Source organism: Gossypium hirsutum, chromosome A03 (assembly GCF_007990345.1).
Source record: "Gossypium hirsutum isolate 1008001.06 chromosome A03, Gossypium_hirsutum_v2.1, whole genome shotgun sequence".
NCBI classification, from domain to species: domain Eukaryota; kingdom Viridiplantae; phylum Streptophyta; class Magnoliopsida; order Malvales; family Malvaceae; genus Gossypium; species Gossypium hirsutum.
The window spans coordinates 2877275-2897558 of record NC_053426.1 but is presented as its reverse complement, the minus strand read 5'-3'; the positions used below and the strand labels follow the sequence as shown (position 1 = coordinate 2897558).

The 20284-nt window shown below is 30.6% G+C and overlaps 2 protein-coding genes across 2 annotated transcripts; both read left to right on the top strand.

The window, feature by feature from the left end:
* The first annotated feature begins 1564 nt into the window (after positions 1-1564).
* LOC107963685 (putative disease resistance protein RGA1) lies at positions 1565-4562 on the top strand. Its single transcript, XM_016900112.2, has 2 exons — positions 1565-4281; positions 4423-4562. The coding sequence occupies exon 1, from the start codon at positions 1730-1732 to the stop codon at positions 4274-4276; it is 2547 nt and encodes an 848-aa protein (XP_016755601.2). The 5' UTR covers positions 1565-1729; the 3' UTR covers positions 4277-4281; positions 4423-4562.
* Positions 4563-7871: 3309 nt separating this feature from the next.
* LOC121223097 (putative disease resistance protein RGA3) lies at positions 7872-8252 on the top strand. The gene has a single exon (XM_041104096.1). The coding sequence runs from the start codon at positions 7872-7874 to the stop codon at positions 8250-8252; it is 381 nt and encodes a 126-aa protein (XP_040960030.1).
* Positions 8253-20284: the final 12032 nt, after the last annotated feature.

Below are 20284 nucleotides of genomic sequence, written 5' to 3'. Positions count from 1 at the left end.
CTAATACCATGCATATAATAATCCATAATTGAATAAATCCAACGAAAATAATAAAAAATTAAATTTAAAATTTATTTTACTTTTATCGACCGGTACATCATATTCCGAATAGTACAGGTAAAATCAACTGATACATACCAGTACAATCAATACCAACTAAAATTTACACCAAACAAAACTTAAAATTTATTATTTTGATTTACTATCGGATCCTTTCGTCCCGGCCAATATAAGTAGTACCAAAATAGAATTAACAATCTTCATCATTACATTAACATTAGTATTACAGTGTTAACCTTTTGAATTTTGTATGTGTAATGATTTTATGTTCAAATAACAAAATGGACCACAAAAGATTTAGATGTCAATGTCGAAGGTAAAAGAAAAAACTGCTCATCCCTATAGGATTTATCTTAGTGTGACAAACAAGGAAGAATTTAGACTATCGGCAAGGGCCAGTCCAACCACCTAAATGTTGTTAAATTTCATATTAACCCCTTTTGAGCTTTATTTTTTTTTCAATTTTATTTTAACTATATAATCATTATCTAAAAATGCGGTAATTTATGTATGCCCTCTCAAAGTTTTCCATTTTTTTTAATTTGACTTCTTGTACAGAATTTGTAAATTTTAATGATAATTTTGACAATATTTATAGTTTAATTTGATAAACTAATATAAAGTAGTATTTAGATAAAGTCAGCATTCTCTAAAACAATCACCCTCTGTAATGACATTTTATTATAATAATCAAGTTTGTTGTAGAACTAATTTTTTTATGTTTTATTTTTATTATTTCTAACAACTTTTCATTTATAATAGTAACAACCATAAAATATGAAGTGCACTCTTTACTAAAATAGTTCTTTATAACAGCTTCGTCACAGGTTTTAGTAAAATTAATTTTATTTCTAAGTTAAATAAAAATAATAAATTTTAGTTGAAATGAAATAAGAATTTTAAATTTTATATAAAATACATTAATAATATTTTATTAAATAAAAAATAATATTTAATAAATAAAATTACAATTATTAAAGATATGATCTAAATCTCACTAATTAATATTATTAATAATATATTATAGTTTTTTAGATTTGAAATTTTAAAAATTTCAAATATGATCAATATATTAAATATTGGCATAGGTGTTTCTTATGCTATGTTATTATAGGTATATAACTACTTCTCTGTAACATCTAAAAAATTTGAATAAACAAATGAAGATGTTATAAATAGAGATGTCTATATTAATTTAATAGAAATTAAATTAAGTCATTGTCATATTTAAATATAAAATAATATTTAAATATTAATTTGGTAAAATATAAAATCAAATAATTACATTATCTAAATATTGATTTAGAAGTCAAGGTCTTCCGTTGTCACTTTCGGGGGCCAGTTGCTACAGTTGGTCGGCCATGAGGACATGACCCACGCGAAAACCATTGTTGTCTTCATGCTGTATTTCTTCATTAATAGCATTCCGGGAAACACCCTCGAAAAAGGATGGAGGGTCAGATTGAATGGAGTAACAATTTAAAATAAAAAAAATAAAAGGAACAATATTTTCTAATAAAATTACTAATAATTAATAAATTTACTAATAAAAAAATATGGATAAATCTCAAAATTACTCGTGAGCTTTTGTTTAATATGTAAAGCTTCAAGAACTTCCCTCCTTGGCATCCGAAAATTATTACTAAAATTCATACAACAAACAATTACTATGGCTGAATCCTTTGCATTCGAGATCGCCGGAAAAGTATTGGAAAAACTAGGGAGTGCTGCCTATGAAAGAATTAGCTTGGCATGGGGTGTTCGAGAGGAGTTTGAAAAGCTTAAGCAGACCCTAGCTGCTATCAGAGCAGTGGTCCTGGATGCTGAACAACAACAGGCTCGTAACCATGAGCTCACTTATTGGCTGCAAAAGTTCAAAGATGCTTGCTATGAAATGGAAGATTTGATAGACGAGTTCGAGATCGAAGCGTTGAGGAGGCAAGTCCTGAAACGGGGAAGCACTGGAAGGAAGGTACGCCATTTCTTTTCTGGCTCTAACCCTTTGGCATTTCGCTTTAGGATGGGCTATAAGATCAAAAAGGCAAACGAGATGCTGAATGAGATTGCAGCTGAAAAGGCCAAGTTTCATCTCACTGAAAAACATGAAACTAATGTCATACATCGTGAGAGGGAAACCTACTCCTTTGTTAAGACATCTAGTGTCATCGGTCGAGATGAAGCTAAACAACACCTAATAAACTTGTTAATGAATCCAACTGATGGGGAAGATATTCCTGTCCTTCCCATAGTTGGGATCGGAGGTATTGGGAAAACTACCCTTGCCCAATTGGTGTTTAACGAGGAGAGTGTGAAGTCGCATTTTGAATTGAGAATCTGGGTGTGTGTTACAGAGGATTTTGACATCAAACAACTGATGATAAAAATCATTAAATCTGCCACTGGTATGAACTGCAAGGACATGAATAAGGAGGAATTACATAAAGTTTTACAAGATTGTTTGAATGGTAAAAGATTTTTTATGGTACTAGATGATGTCTGGAACGAGGACAAGAAGAAATGGAGTGAGCTGAAAGATTTGTTGTGTGGGGGAGCGCAAGGGAGTAAAATCATTATCACAACTCGTAGCCGCAAAGTGGCTACAATCACAGGCACAATCCCCCCGTACGATTTAGAGCATCTTTCTGATGAGAATTGTCTATCATTGTTTCTTAAACTTGCCTTTAAAGAAGGTGAAGAGAAACAACATGACAATCTTGTAAGAATCGGGGAAGGAATTGTTCAAAAATGCAAAGGGGTTGCTTTGGCCGTGAAGACTTTAGGCGGCCTACTCTGTTCAACAAGGGTACAACATGATTGGGAACTTGTGAGAGATAGTGAACTATGGAAGTTGAAACAGGAGGAAAATGACATCTTGCCTGCTCTAAAACTAAGTTATGATCATTTGCCCTGGTATTTAAAGCAATGTTTTGCTTTTTGTTCAGTTTTTCCAAAAGATTTTGAATTCAATCATCTCTATTTGGTCTCCCTTTGGATGGCAAATGGCTTTTTGCAATCACCATACGAAAATGAAGAGCCAGAAGATATTGGGAATCGGTATATACAAGAGTTACTGTCAAGATCTTTCTTCCAACAAGTTGACGATGACCTTTTATTTCCCACCTTTAAAATGCATGATTTAGTACATGATCTTGCATTATCAGTGGCGCAAAATGAGGTGAATTCATGTAACCATTATTCGACTGGGAATGTTCGGCATTTATGGTTTGATCTATCGAAGCAGGATGCTTCCCAGTTGCCAAATAACTTGGGTTGTCTGCAATCACTTTTCTTATTAGATGAAGAAGACAAGGCTGATAGCGAATCTCTTATTGCAGAAGTCATCTCAAGGTCTAAACATTTGAGGGTGTTAGATTTGTCGAACTGCAGTTTAGAGCAATTGCCAAACAACATACGTTATTTAAAGCAGTTGAGATGTTTGAACCTAGGCAACAATGGAAATATAAAAAGACTTGCAAATTCCATTTGCAATTTGCAGAGTTTGCAAACACTTGACCTTCTTGGATGTAGGGGAATTGAAGAGTTACCAAAAGACATAAGGTACCTGATTAGCCTTAGATCATTAATGGTAACAACAAAACAGACGCGTTTGCAAGAGAATGGAATATCGTGCCTAACTTCTCTTCGGATGTTGATCTTTTATGAGTGCGAAAATTTAGAAAAATTGTTTGAAGACATTCAAAACCTAACAGCCCTTCGGGAATTAATCATAGTTGACTGCAACAACTTGGTTTCATTGCCACGAGATTTAAAATACCTAACTGCATTAGAAATTTTGATAATTTGGGATTGCGAAAAGCTTGATGTCACTGTGGAGGAGTTGAAACTTGAGAGGAAAGAAGATGGTAGCCTCCGGAAACTGGCGATTGGAGGAGTGCCAAAGCTGGAGTCACTACCCCAGTGGATTCTTCTAGGATCCGCCAAAACATTGCAGCACTTGTGGATCGGAGACTTGGAGAATCTCTCGACGTTACCAACATGGTTCCAACATCTCACATCGCTTCAAACTCTTGAAATTGATGATTGTCCAAAGCTGTTGTTTCTGCCCGAAGGGATGCAACACCTCACTGCACTAAAAAGATTAAGGATTGAAATGTGTCCAAAATTAAGCAAAAGATGTATTAAAGAAACCGGTGAAGACTGGCCTAAGATTGCTCATATCCTTGACTTTTATTGTGACGAAATAGATGACAAATAGATAAGGTAAGACAGCCAATACTATATTTGATATATATATACTCTATTTGTGACTAACATGATTGAATTTTATTTACTCTGAAGTTCAATGCCTCAATTTAATGTTATGAGAGAGTTCTTCTAACATAATTTATTTATATATTAAAGTGGCAGGTTAAATTACAGGACGTTGAAGTTGTCTTGGATTCATTCTTTTATATATTAAAGTCTTTATGTTATTCGATTTCCATATTTGTAATTTGATTTATATCAAAGACCATTTATATAATAATTTGAATCCTTTTGTATTTAAGTGTAATTTACTTTTTGTGTTTTCTTGGCCACAAATAAATAAATAAACTCAAATTTTTATGTCTACAAAAAAGTAGTTATGTATTTGAATAACTTATTTTATTTTTTCTATTCATAAAGACTTAATTGAAATAATGGTTAGAAAACACAAATTTAAATCTTTTTATTTTTTTAATATTATATGATAAAAATAATATTTTTTATTTGAATTGTTCAATATAATTAAAATATATTAATTTATTAAATCAAATATTATAATAGAAAATTTTTAAATCATAATTATAATATTTTTAATATATTCAACATATAAATATACAATATAATTATTTTTAAGTGTGTAATTATTAATATATTTATTGATTATTAGAAAAATATTTGAAATTCATATTTTTATTAATATGTTTTTTAATTATTAGTAATTTTATTAAAAAAACTTTGTTACTTTATTTATTTTTATGGATTTATTACTGCTAATTTTAAATTGGTTGGAATATTTGCTGGAAAATTAGAAAGAATTTTGATATCTTTTACTCTTTCTAATATAAAAAAAATGTTATTATTGACTTTTTTTTAATAACTTCAGACATTATTATTGACTTTTTTATTTGATTGTATATGCTTGAAATAATTCACTAAAATTTAGGACTGAAATTATTTTAATTCTTATATTTATTATATAAGTTGTAGTTAGTGGTCAATAAAACTGTTAAAGTTATGTGATTTGAATCATGTTTGATCTAACTTGAAAAGTTCGAGGTATAACTCAATTGTTAAAAAAATAAAAAAAATTGTAAAATTTTATAAACATCATAAAAGAATTAACGATCCCTAATTTTTTTTCGAAATTTGGTGTGCAATACCATGAAAATGAGATGACCTACCACATGACCGTGTGGCTGAGCCATGTGGAAGGGATCAGCCCGTGTGATTCCTGTAGCTTGCTTCGATTTTCCAATGTTTGCTCGTTTTGTCCTCAAATGTTTTCTTAAGTATAAAAACATGAATTTAAATAATTAAGAGCATAAAATTCATCATTAACATTAAATAATTACTCAAAATCACTTTAAAAATCAGATTTAAACATATTACTTTTAACACTTATCATCGAGTTTAATAATACCCAAATTAAATGTAAGAATTTAGATTAAGTTAAATAATATATGACGTGAAGATATCACATCAATTAAAAATACAAATCCATATATAATAATATAAACTAATCACACATCGTTCAATTAAAAATCTCATAAAATTAGCAAGTTTATTGCTGTAGAAGTCAAGGTCTTCCATTCTCTATTTTGGGACCCAGTGGTTACATTAGTCAGCCATGAGAGGATATGACCCACGCGAAAACCATAGTTGTCTTCATGCTGAATTTCTCCATTAAGAGCATTCCAGGAAACACCCTCGAAAAAGGTTGAGGGTAAGATTGATGTTATGCAAAATTTAAATGGGGGTGTTTCCAAGGATGCGCATCTATTTCCAACTATTCTAGGTTTTTGCATTCACACTCATTTATATCAACAAAATTTTGGATTGGGTAGCTTAAATTGGATTTTTTGAAGGTGTTGAAGGTCTAGTAACCAATATTTTTTATAGTTTTAATGAGTTTCCTTTTATGAGGGATTACATGTTTCTACTCTGGACATGGAGTGTTCATATGCACCCTTATGCTGTTCATTAACGAGTTATTTTCAAATTGTTTAACTATTAATCTGATTCAAATTATTGTTTTAATGAAAATAAAAAAATATTGATTAAAACATTAAAGTTTTAACGATGTTGATATAACAATTCGCATGACGGTTCACATGTACTTCATGCTTATATACCATGTCAATAAATAATTTAAAATTTACAAAAAAAAATTCAATAATAATAAAATGCAAAATTCAAAAATAAAAAACAAAAAACTCATAAAAATTTAGTATGAAGTGCATGTGGATTGTCATGTAAGCTAATATATTTTAAAATTTAACATTTTGGCCGGTATTTACATTAATATAACCTGGCAAATCGACTTTTTTTTATGAGTTAATGGTAAAATTTGACTCTTTCTAAAAGCTTGTGGGCCAAAATTTAGCTTAAAAAAATGAATACGGATCAAACTGACAAAAGATTTAAACATTAAGGACTAAATTTTTTATTATTCGTATTTTTCATACAAATCATAAACTACACATAATCTTTTTAGAACCCTTAAATTGAAAGATAATATGTGTTTAAAAGTGCTTGAACTTATATTCTTTTACATTTTGCAACAACAACAATATCAAATCGAATTAAGGTTGATTAAAAAAGATTCAATAATTTTTTACCCTTTTCCTATATAAAAAAATTATTATTGACTTTTTATTTGATAATATCTATAAATTTATAACTTAAAATGATTCAGAACTGAAATCATTTTAACTTTCATATTCTTAATATAAAATTTTTCAAACATTAAAAAGAAGATAAATTTAAAATAGTGTGAGAAATTGGAGTTAAATTATATGTAATATATTGTGTGAGAAATTCGCATTTTTTTCAGGTTTGGGCTAGAATAATATAACAAAAATATAAAAATCGGTTTATCCAATTTTCGGTTTATGGCCTAAAAGCGATTCTCACCGGTTGGTGGCTTACAAGATTATATATTGCTTACTCCGAATTGGTCTATCTTTTAGTTTTTTTTTTATTAAATCGATTCTATCAACTGATTTCATCCTATCCAAATCTGAAATCATTGAATTATACATCATCATTGAAGATGGTAAATAAATTCTAATTTCAAATGATAATAAAACTATATGTAAAACTTAATTCTGCAAATGAGATCCACTTTAAATATAATTAATTTTGTATTTTTTAAATATATACGTATGATTTGAGTGGAAATCTATGTCTCATTATTAAAGATAGCAGATATTTTTGTATAAAGTAGGCTATAATTCAAGCACCAGTCATGATTCTCATCATTGACAATATTTTCTTGTGTAAAGCTTCAAGAACTGCCCTCGTTCGCATCTAATACCTTGGAATGAGGGGCGTAGCCAGGGGGGCTGGCATGAGCCCCGGCCTCTCTAAAATGTAAAATTGTATTTTAGGCCTTTGAAATTTTTTAAAAATTTTAAATTAATAAAGGTAAAATTACACTTTGGTCCTCCTAAAATTATAAAAATTTAATTTAATCCTTACAAATTATAAAAATATAAACTATAAAAAATTAAAATTTCATCCGACCCCTCCTAAAAAATTTTCTGGTTTCGCCCCTGCTTGGAATCTGAAAATTATTACTAAAATTCATACAACAAACAATTACAATGGCTGAATCCATTGCATTCGAGATGGCCGCAAAAGTATCGGAGAAACTAGGGAGTGCTGCCTACGAAAGAATTAGCTTGGCATGGGGTGTCCGAGAGGAGTTGGAAAAGCTTAAGCAGACCCTAGCTGTTAACAGAGCAGTGGTCCTGTATGCTGAACAACAACAGGCTCGTAACCATGAGCTCACTCATTGGCTACAAAAGTTCAAAGATGCTTGCTATGAAATGGAAGATTTGATAGATGAGTTCGAGATCCAAGTGTTGAGGAGGCAAGTCCTGCAACAGGGAAGCATTGGAAGGAAGGTACGCCAAGATTTGATAGACTGCTGGAATGTCGGTGCTCCCAGGGTGCAGCGAAAAAATAAAATTTTGGCAACCTAAATCATGGATCCATGTGTAAGAAACGAATCGGGAAAAATGAAATTATGATAATGGTTTCGAAATTACTGAAACTTCAATCTGAGTAGATAACGACGCCTCGACAACGAGAATTCAAAACCACTATCGAACCAAGTCGTAACTTATAAATTGGTATATTTATAACGAATTTTAATTCACAAAATTTTAAAATAAATAAATATAATAATGTTTTAACCGAAAATTATAATTACATTAATTATAACAAAGATTTCGGTAAACTATATTTATTTAAATTTATATACGAACCAAGTTCATATATTAATAGAATTATGTTCTCATTATGTGTACAACATCCTTGTACATATAATATGTTCAATATTTGATTGCCCAATTAAATTAATTATATAATTAATTTTATTCATGTGACAACCAAATACAATACCAACTATGTTTTATTCCGATCATCTCAACCATATGGTGTGACCCTGTAGGCTCTTGTAACGTTAGCAGTAATACTAGAACGATTCTAATGTTACATACAATGAGTGGCATCTAGCAATGCATTGTTGTTACCTAAGTTATAAGAAGTCATGATTTGACATAACCTTTTGTGATTTACCTTTCATGCATTAATCCTTAAGTCCTTTATCTTTGGAATGAACACAAGTCATGGAATAGTCACACTTGCATAGTCCATCTCATGTTTCTTGATATCTTGAGTAGACTATGATATACAAATAAGTATGACATCTCATATCAACTTATTTGAGCATGACCATGCATTTCTAGTCTCACTCAATCAAGTGGCCTAAGATATTACTCCCATTATGTAAGAGAGACTTATTCTATATGGATCAACCATATCCCTCTACATAGATTGTGGTATATCCAACATCAGCCTTCATAGAACAACCAATTACGGTGTCCATTTGACTGTATCAAAATATACAACTCACGATGTTGGGATAGTGATGATCTCAAGTCTGAGGATCATATACATATTAATCACTATGAGTAGTGTTGTGACAATTACATAATAATCCAATTAAGCAATTGGGTATTTTTAAATGATTTAAATAATTAAATATAAATTCTTATGATCATAAAAAACAATTCAAAAATAATATTGTAACATAAAATAGATAAAAAATTTATAATTTAAATAAATAACTGTGATGTTATCTTTATTCTATTTATTTATAAATTTGATTGATTTAATTTAATTAAAGTAAATATAAAAATAATTAAAAGTGAATATACATTAAATAATTAAATTCATAAATTTGATTAATTAAATTAAATTAAATATAAAAAATTAAAAGTGAAGGTATATTAAATATGTATTAATTTTTTTTTTGTCTTTGATCCCACCCAAATTTCAATTAAATAATTTTTAATATATTTTCATTTAAATTTAATTATAAAATATTGATAATAACATAAAATTATATATTTATTTTTTAATATTTTAAATTATTAAAAATCAAATAATGGTACAACAAAATTTTTTTTAATAAACATGACACCATTATTTTATTATTAACTAAAAATGTGGTAAATAATATATTTGCTTTATTGAATTTATTAATACCATTTATTATTGAAATTTAATTATAGAAATGAAACTCACTTTAAATATAATTAAAAAAATATTTTAGAACTCAAAGAATTAACTTAGAAGTTTATGTTTAGTTTCTTCTTTTATATTATATATACAATATATGATTTTTATTTTATAAAAAAATTAAAAATTAATTATTTCTTTATAAATTGATGTCATTTTCTATTGATGTGATGTTCTATGTGGTAATAAATTATCAATAAAGTAAATATAAAATGGGTAAAAATTTGAAATTAAGGGGACTACCTCAATTATTGAAGGGTGGTTAAGAGTACTGTGTAGAGCGTCACCCGTCGTGCAATGTTGTTGAACAATTCTCCTTATTCGTTGCTTCAAAACCTTGTACTTTTCCTTTTCAACACAAAATAAATTTATGGCACACTATTGTGAGTAAAAAAGCACCGAGTAAAACCATAATATTATATAAGTAATTTCGAAACTATTTTTAAAATTTAATGAAAAATGGTCAATCGACTTTAAAAAATGAAGAATGTGGAGTCGCCATCAATTTTTTTTTTGTTTAGGTGTGATTGGATCACCTAAAAATTTGGTTATTTTAATAAAATATTTCTTTTTACTAAAACAACGATTCTAACCTACGTAAATATGAGAAAATGGGTTCGGGAGTCGGTTACGTATGAGGAAGGATTAGCACCCTCATTACGCCCAAAATTGGTACCGAATTGATTAAATTGATTAAATACTATCCTTATGTCTAAGATTTAAAAATATTTTTTGAAGTATGGTTCCTTTTATAAACATTTGAATAGCACAAGTTGGTCGTCCAAATTCTCTTGTTTCAGAGGAATATAGCATCACATTCAGCAAATAGGACACGATCCTGTATACCCTTGAAAACACGATAGATTTCAACTTTCAACAGTTTACATGTTGAAAATCACGAAAGGATGCTCAATTATTTAGTCCAACGAAAAAATATAAACCCAGCACAGTAGGGCACGATTCCTCGAATTTCTAGGCATTGAGCATTGCTTTGTTTTAGAATTTTGAAAACATTAGTGAAATTCTAAAGGGATATTCGATTATCTTGAACAAACGGGAAATTGCAACCCAGCACGATAGGGCACAATTCCCCGAATTGCCAAACATCGAACATTTCCATCGTTTTAAAGAATTTTTTTAAAGACATGACTGAAATTCCAAAGGAATATTCGATTATTTTGAACGAATGAGAAATTGCAACCCAGCACGGTAGGGCACGATTCCTCGAATTGTCAAACATCGAACATTGCCTTCGTTTTAAAGAATTTTTGAATAATTATAAAACTAGCTTAAGACGCCTTAATTTTACTTGAAATAAGATGGAATAATTAATTTTAAAGAGTTGGACCTTACAAAATAACGCTTCGTAAACCAGAAAGAGCATGGGATAATATATGCATGCATAAAATATGACAATAGATGAATGAAGATAATATAACTTATTTAATCAACTAACAAAACAATTAACTATAATTAAACTAAAAATTATAACTCAATGTTCAATAATGCATGGAGAATAATCGATGTAATAATAAAAACGAAAATAATATGCCACTATAATATACATAGCCTAATACATTACAATCAATATAAAATATCCAAAACAAAATAATAATAAATTAAAAAAAGGACTATGGTATAAGACAGATTTGAAACAATGATGAACACAATATATACATTGATGGATTGACAAATTAGAAACTAGAGATATACATGCAATCAATAACATATGTATTATAGAATGAATATTTTTGAATTATGAAATATTAAAAAGAAACTTATTAAAATACACTCAATAAAGGAAAATTTAAGTAATATTTAAAACTTGACAAGATAGTAAGAAAATACGTATATATTAAAAATATAATCTTAAGAAATAAATTATATACATAATAGATTAAAAAAACACACACATATATATATATGTAAATTTAAAAGCAATTATATGTAACAATAATGTATATGACATAGTATAAAATAATCAACACATAGTGTACCAAACGAAATAAAACTAAGAGCCCATATGAAACAGAACAATTTTAAAAATGATGAATTGATGAACAAATAACACATGCTATAATTTAAAATAATTTACATGTATATAAAAAACTTCAAATATATAAATGACTATTAAAATATATATATATTATAAAAGAAGAAATTTGAATCAAACAACATATAAAATATATTGAAAATTAATATATCTCTTTAAAATTGACATTGCACATACAATAACAAAAAATAATTAAATATGTAAGGCTTTAAATAAAATATATTCTTAAAGAATGAATTATGTACATGATAAGTTTTTTTTAAAAATAATATATATATATAAATAGATTTAAAAAGAATTTACTTATATAGAATAATATGAGATTAATAATATTCACAAAAATACAACTAACTTTTAAATAGACTATATATATATATTAATGTAAAGATACTTTAAACTAATGATTATACAGAAAGTTTAAAATGATATAGCATAAAAGGGAACTTTAAAATAAAAATTTTTATAAAACAAGATATAATTATCAAGGTAATTCAAAATATACAAACAATAAAAAAAATAAATGTCAAGTGAATTTTAAAAATAAATAATGAATTATGAAGATTAAGAAGGCTCAATTAAAATAAGATTAGGATAAAAGAGATACTTAATAAATAAAATAAAACATTGGAATAAAAAAGGGACTAAAGCGCAATGCGCGCAAACATATGAGGATTAAAAATGTAAATATTTCAAGTCGCAAAACGCAGTGTTTAATCATGGGCTAATTTGAAACAATATTTAAATTAAGGGTAGAAATTAAAATAAAAAACAAACTGCATTAACACGCAACAGAAATGTGAAAGGACTACACCCGCAATTATCCCCTTCCCAAGAGACGCGTCGTTTTGAAGGATTTTGAAATTCAAAGAATTAATTTACAACTCTATGTTTCCATATATATTTTAGTTCTTTCTTTTATATTATATATATGATACATGATTTTTATTTTACATAAAAGTTTTTAAAAAATAATTGTTTTTTATAAGTTGATGTCATTATCAATTAATGTGTTGTTTCATGTATTAATAATAATTCCGGGTTTAAAATTGATATATTTATATATCTTACTGTTATAATTATACCAATATTCTTAGAATCAAACCAATGATCGAATCGATCATGTATAGCCCAATATTTGCCCAATCCATCACAAAATTAAACCAAACCCAATACAACCCAAAAACCTCACTAACCTACCCAATAACACACTAGCCCAATCAGCCCAATAACCAACCCAAACCCAACAAACCAAATACAACAGGCCCAAAATCACAAACCCAATAAAAAAAATTCAGCCCAAATCAGAAAATAAAGAAAAGAGAGAAAGGTAACCCTAACCCTAGGTGCGGCGCACCTAAGGTCCTCTTTTACAGCTGCCGCCTCTGTCACCACCAACTTTGCCACCACTTGCCTCCACCACTCTATGCCTGCAAAAGAAGACAAAAAAGGACAGCAAAGAAAAACACCAAAAATGAAATTCTTTTTTTTTCTTTGGATTTTGGGCTATATAAAAGCCCTATGGTCATTGTAAACGGGGGAGGATTTTGATGTTTTTTTTTGGAGATTTCAAAGGGAAGAATCGGTTGTATTTTGGGGGGACCCCTTTTTTTTTTCCTCTTCTCTCTTTCAATTTCTTAACCAAAAGCAAACAATTGATATCCGAAATACTACAATCTTAACATCAAAAGGCAGAGATTCGAACACCCAAAAATCAGTAAATCAACAAGTCAAAAATCAGAACCGGAAACCTAAGGTGGTTGTGAATCTATTCTTGTTTTGTCTTTTGTTCTATTTTCCCATATATATATACTAAAAAATATAAAAATAACAATATAATATAAACATAAAAAAATAAAAAAAAAATATTTTTTTTACACGCGGTGGCCGGCGCCGGCGCCGGCGAGCCTCCGGTGGCCGTCCGGTGACCGGCCCCCCTGGCCGGATTTTCCTTCCCCCCTCCCTTCTCTCTCCCTTCTCTCTTCCCTCTCTCTTCTTTTTTTTCTTTCCCTCTCCCCAAATGATTTTTTTGGTTAGTTTAGGCCTTATATAGCCCTCCAAAACGACGTCGTTTTGGGGGCTACACTTAAGCCCCAAAACGACGTCGTTTTGGCCATGCCCGACCCATCCGACCCGACCCGCTAGAGGATCCGCGTGTTCTCATTTGAATGGGATATTTATGCGCGCAGTCCTTCCGCTTTTTCAGGGTTTTGCAATTAAGTCATTTTTCTTTTTTCCAATTTGGCCCCATAATTTCTCGCGCTTTTTGATTTAGTCCCCGCTAATGTGCTGCGTTTTAATGGAATGGAATAATTGTTGTTTCGGTCCCCCTATGTTTTGTGTGCGCTCAAATAAGCCCATTTCTCTTCATTTCCTTTCACATTTGCCCCACAACTTTGTTTTTAATTCAATTTTAGTCCTTTTTTTTCGTTTATTTTTATATCTTTATTAAATATCCTTGTTATTTTTATATTATTAGTATTATTAGTATTAGTATTATTATTATGTATTAGTATATATTTTTATTATGTACGTGTATACATATATATATTTTCATATTTAATATTTTTATTTCATTTTTATTCTAATATTTTATTAATCTTATGTTTGTTTCTTTTATATTCCAATGTTATTATTATTATTATTATTATTATTTTTATTAGCTTATGCTTTGTTATATATTTATATATTTATAATACGTATATATACTTGACATATTTGTATATACCTCGGTAATATTATTACTAGTTTTTAATATACGCATATATTACCTAAATATTTTAGTATTATGTATATTCTTCATGTATTATATATGTGTCCTTAATACTATACTTTATTTGTGTCATGTTTTTTATGTCGTATTATTATATTTTAATATTATATTATATAATTATATATACATATATCTTTTATATATATGATCATTGTATATATTTTAATATTATTAGTTATATTTTACACTATTATATATATTTTTCTAATATTATATTGTATATACTGTTGTTTATATATATATGTGTATGTATTTATGTAGTGTAGAAAATAGTTGTATTATCATTCTTATCATTTCTAAGGTATGCATATACTATATATGTTCTATGTATGTTATATGGATTCTTAATATCGCTAAATATATATGTCATCATCTTATATATTATTTATATTAAAATATTTTAATATTCATAATTTCAAATTGTTGATACATTTTTATAATATATTTACGTACATACTTTTCATTTATTATAAATATACTTTTTATATTTTTATATCTCATATTTTTATGTATACATAGGTATAAGCATAAATACATACATCTTAATTCATATATATGTATATATACGTACTTATACATACTTAAATATATTTTTCATATTTCATAATTCTTATATACTTACATATATTTATGCATATTTTACATCATATACATACTTATATATATTCTTTATATTCTTAAAAATGCTTTTTGTATACTTCACATATTTTATAATTCACATACATATATTTTATATTATCACAATTTGTAAATATATATAAACACATATTTACATTTTTATTTTTATAATACTTACCGATTTTTTATATATGTATATATTTATCTATGTTTTCATATTCTATAATTTATATGCGTTTCTTATTTTATGGCTAAAAATTATACATGTATATACATTTTTACATAATTGTATTTATCGTCATCATTGTTATTTGGTGTTTGTTTATTTATCCATGTACACTTGTGCTTTTTCTAAAATGGTAGTTCTATTTATTTATTTGTATGCTTTGTTTATGTAATCGCCTCGTCATTTCATTTTGCCTATTGTATTGTTGTTACTCACTTTACTTTGCTTACCTTGCCGTATTCGTTATTGTTTTGTCAAGCATTAACACCAAGCATCAAAAGGAAATTTTTCTAAATAAGGCAATATTTCGCGTTTGGAAAATCGAGAAAACGTGCCCTAACGTGCTGGGTTTCGATTTCTCGTTCGACTAAATAGCCAAATATCCTCTTAAAGCTTCAAAGTGTGGTTTCATTAAACTATAAGGTGATCTTGGTTTCGATGGTTTAGAGTATCGTGTCCTAACGTGCTGGATGTGATATTCCTTCGGAACAAGAGAATCTTATATTTCAATTCACGTTATCAGAGTTTCTTTTAAGGATCGTATTTTTAAAACTCTTCAAATTTTCAATTTTCGACACTAAGACACTAATTAATCAACTAGGTACCAATTTTGGGCGTATCGAGGGTGCTAATCCTTCCTCGTGCGTAACCGACTCCCGAACTCATTTTTCTGAATTTCGTAGACCAAAATCGTTGTTTAAATAAAATTAAATCATTTATTAAAAACAACCACTTTTTGAGGTGACCCGATCACACCTCGTCAAAAAAGGATTGGTGGCGACTCCCGTTTTCATTCTTTTTTTTTAAAATCCAAGTCGACCCCGTTTTCATAAAAAAAAAATGGTGTCAACAGCTTGGCGACTCCACTGGGGACTATAAGAGAGTCAAGCCACGTGTTGATTATTTCTTGTCTTTTTGTTGAAAATGGAAAATTTGATTTAAATTTACGATCCTTTCATTGCATCACTTTTGTTTTGAGTTATATTTTTATCGTGTTCTGTATTTTATTTTATACCTCTGCACATTGCATTGCATGACCGCTGGTCACACCTTTTTAAGTGGGAGTGAGAAACTACGCCTTCGTGAGGTTTTCACCTCCGCATGGGATAGTGAATCGCTTCCGGGATACATCCGTACCTATGTCTTCGTGAGATTTTCATCTCCGCATGGCCATAGGGAAATGTATTCCCCTGAACTGAACTCGGTCCATATGAGCCTATAATGGGTGAGGATCGAGGAATCTGCTGGTTCAGGTACCCTTACTCTAGAACCAAACCACATATAGAGAGACCTAGGAGCCTACCCTACGTAGAGCCACTCCAAACCTGAATTGCTTTATTTGTTATTTATTCTGCACTAACGTGTTTTGTTTTTGTTTATAATTGCATTTTATTACATCATCCTAGGAAGGAGGTGTTGATTCATATTTGATTGCTAAATAGAACAGTTTTTCATAAGAAAACAAATTTTTTGATAAAGTGGATTATAACACGGTTGTCTAAATATGGTCCAAGTGAATACATGAAAGAAGGCTGATAGTCCGTGAAGAAATACAAGACTTTGCTTCATTGCCTGAAGACAGAAACTAACAAAGATTATTCGAGAGCTGTCATGTCTTGACTTTCTTAAAGGAGCTGAAAAGTATCATAGAAATAAGTGAGCAGCGAGTCGCAGCCTGGATCAAGCAAAAAAGGAGTTAATATAGACATCTCTTGGAGAATTCGTCAGACTCAACCATAAGATCCAGATATGAAGAGGAAGAAAGGTGTCTTCGCTTGGAATATGAGAGAAAGACCGTGTATGTATTCCGTTTTATGTAAAGGAATTTGTTTTCTAGAAAAGTTGTTCCAATGAAATTAAATTCAGAATCAATGTCTTCCTTTCTTTTTGCATTCATGCATTTGCATTACATTACATCAAAGAAAAGAATGTGTTGATTCGAAATTCGATTCCTAAATAGAATAGTTTGTCATAAGGAAACGAATTTCTTGATAAAGTGGATTATAGTGCGGTTACCTGAATATAGTCTGAGTAAACACGATGAGAGAAAGCTGGTAGTTCACGGAGGAATACATGATGTAATTTCTAGAGATTCAAGCCAACGAAGGCATGACGAGAGAAAGCCGTGAGTCCACGAAGGAATACATGACTTGATTTAATTGCCAACGAAGATTATCCAAGAGCCGGCACTTTTTGATGAATATCATGGAGATAAGCGAGCAAGAGATCGAGGCTCAGATTAAGAAGTAAGGAGCTAGCAAAGGCATCTTTTGGAGAATTTACAGGGTTTAACCATGAAGAAAATATCAGCGTTTACTTGGACTATGAAGGGCAATACCACATATGTAAACTATTTTCATGTAAAAAATCTGTCTTCTAGAAAAATTATTCTAATAGAATTAAATTTAAAATTAACGCATTCTTTTTCTTTGCATTCTTTTCATGCATTGCATCACATCATATGCATTAATGACCATTTAAAAAAAACCTAATCGAATAAAATCATTTCAGTTAACCTGGAAAACCAACAAAGTTACGGCACCCGAGCTAAGGCAAAAATTATGGACCAAAGGTTGGAGAAGCTAGAGCGACTTCAAAAAGAAATGCAAGACCAGTTGCAGGCGCAAATGAAAGAGCAAATGGAAAAGATTCAGCGTGACATGGTGCAAAAGATGGAGGAGTCCCAAAATGATCTGGTGGCTAAGATGACGCAATTATTGAAGGGAGTAGATAAGGGTAAAGGTCCTGTGATTGTTAGTGAAGAAGAAAACAATGGTGAACCACTTTATCCTCCAGGTTTCACGCCTCCGCATGCGCAAGTACAGACTGAGCTGCATCCGCGGAGACCCTCTGTGTCGGTTAGGCCCCAGCAGTTCCAAGGCGATGCTTCAATCCCAATGAATTTTCAACCCGGAGCGGGCTTTAATCCCAGTGATAGCCCGAATAATATTGCTGTCCCAGATCTTGATGAGATGGTTGAAAATGACAAGGCGAAGGAGGAATTTCCAAAACAATTTGAGGAGAAATGGAAATGGATAGAAGAAAAGTTTAGGGCAATAGAAAGCATCGAAAGCTATGGAATAGATGCAAAGGATCTGAGCTTGGTTCCGGACTTGGTGCTCCCTTACAAATTTAAGATGCCGGAATTCGAGAAATACAACGGGACTAGTTGCCCAGGATCCCATATTACTATGTTTTGTAGAAGAATGACGGGGCATATTAATAATGATCAATTATTAATACATTACTTTCAGGAAAGTCTTACGGGAGCGGCGTCAAAGTGGTACAATCAGCTGAGCCGAGCTAAAATTGCTACTTGGAGGGATTTAGCACAGGCTTTCCTGAGACAATACAATCATGTCTCAGAAATGATGCCTGACAGGATAACTCTGCAAAATTTAGAGAAGAAATCAAACGAAAGCTTCAGACAATATGCGCAGAGGTGGCGAGAGGTGGCGGTTCAGGTGCAACCACCGCTTTTAAAAAAGAGATGACGACGCTTTTTATTAATACTTTGAAAGCCCCGTTCATCACTCACATGTTGGGAAGCGCTTCAAAAAACTTCTCGGATATAATCATGAATGGTGAAATGATTGAGCATGCCATTAAAAGTGGAAAAATAGATGGAGGAGAAAATAATAGGAGGGCACCCCGAGGAAAAGAGAAATGAAGTGAATAATGTGAATGCTTATGGTAGGTCAATTACCGTGAATCAACCAAAGAAAGTGGTTGCTAATCAACAGGGATCATCAAGACAAGAGTCGGGAGCTAGGCAAATTACTGAAAAGCCCCAATTCACGCCAATCTCGATGTCATACAAGGAGTTGTATCAGACTTTATTCGATGCACATGTTGTTGCTCCTCGTTACTTGAGTCATCTACAACCCCCGTATCCAAAATGGTATGATACGAACGCGCAATGTGATTATCATACGGGAATTTCTGGGCACTCGATAGAAAATTGTACTGCCTTCAAGAATGTAGTAGAAGGACTTATCAATTTAGGTGTTGTCAAACTTGACGACTCACCTAACGCAAAGAATCCGTTACCTAATCACGCAGATAAGGGGGTGAATATGGTTAGCGAAGGTACGGGAGAAGAAGTTAAGACTGACATTGCTGAAGTAAAAACTCCATTGAAACGGGTCTGGAAAGAAATGGCGAAAAGAGGGTTGGTTATTTAGATTCTGAAGAAGGGCATGAGATGGGAAATTATTGTGAATTTCACCATAAAACAGGGCATGAAATCCAAGAATGTGAAGGATTCAAGGCTTTGGTTCAAAGCATGATGGATAACAAGGAGATGAGGTTTTATGAAGATGCGAAAGAAATGAGGAGCATATGCGCGACAGAGTTGGGAACAAATGCTCCAAAAATAAATCATCCTGTGGTCATTATCTCACGCCCTAAGGGTAATGAGGTTAGGGCTCAGGTAATACCGAAAATTGTAATCCAGAAACCATCAAATTTTTTTATAGGGATAACAAAATGGTGCCGTGGAATTACGGGTGTAATGTGACCATTTTGGGAAAAGAAGCAGAAAGAAACCAGGAAATAGGTTCTTACACGCGCAATGGAAAAGACATGACGCTCAAGCAGAGTCGTCCAGGGAAGAGAATTGGAAGAAAGAACAGAGGAAAGGGAAAGCAGTAGAAGTTGAGCCATTGGTAAATGAACCAATAAAAGAAGAGGAGGCAAAGGAGTTTTTGAAGTTTTTGAAACACAGTGAATACAGTGTTGTAGAGCAACTGCACAAACAGCC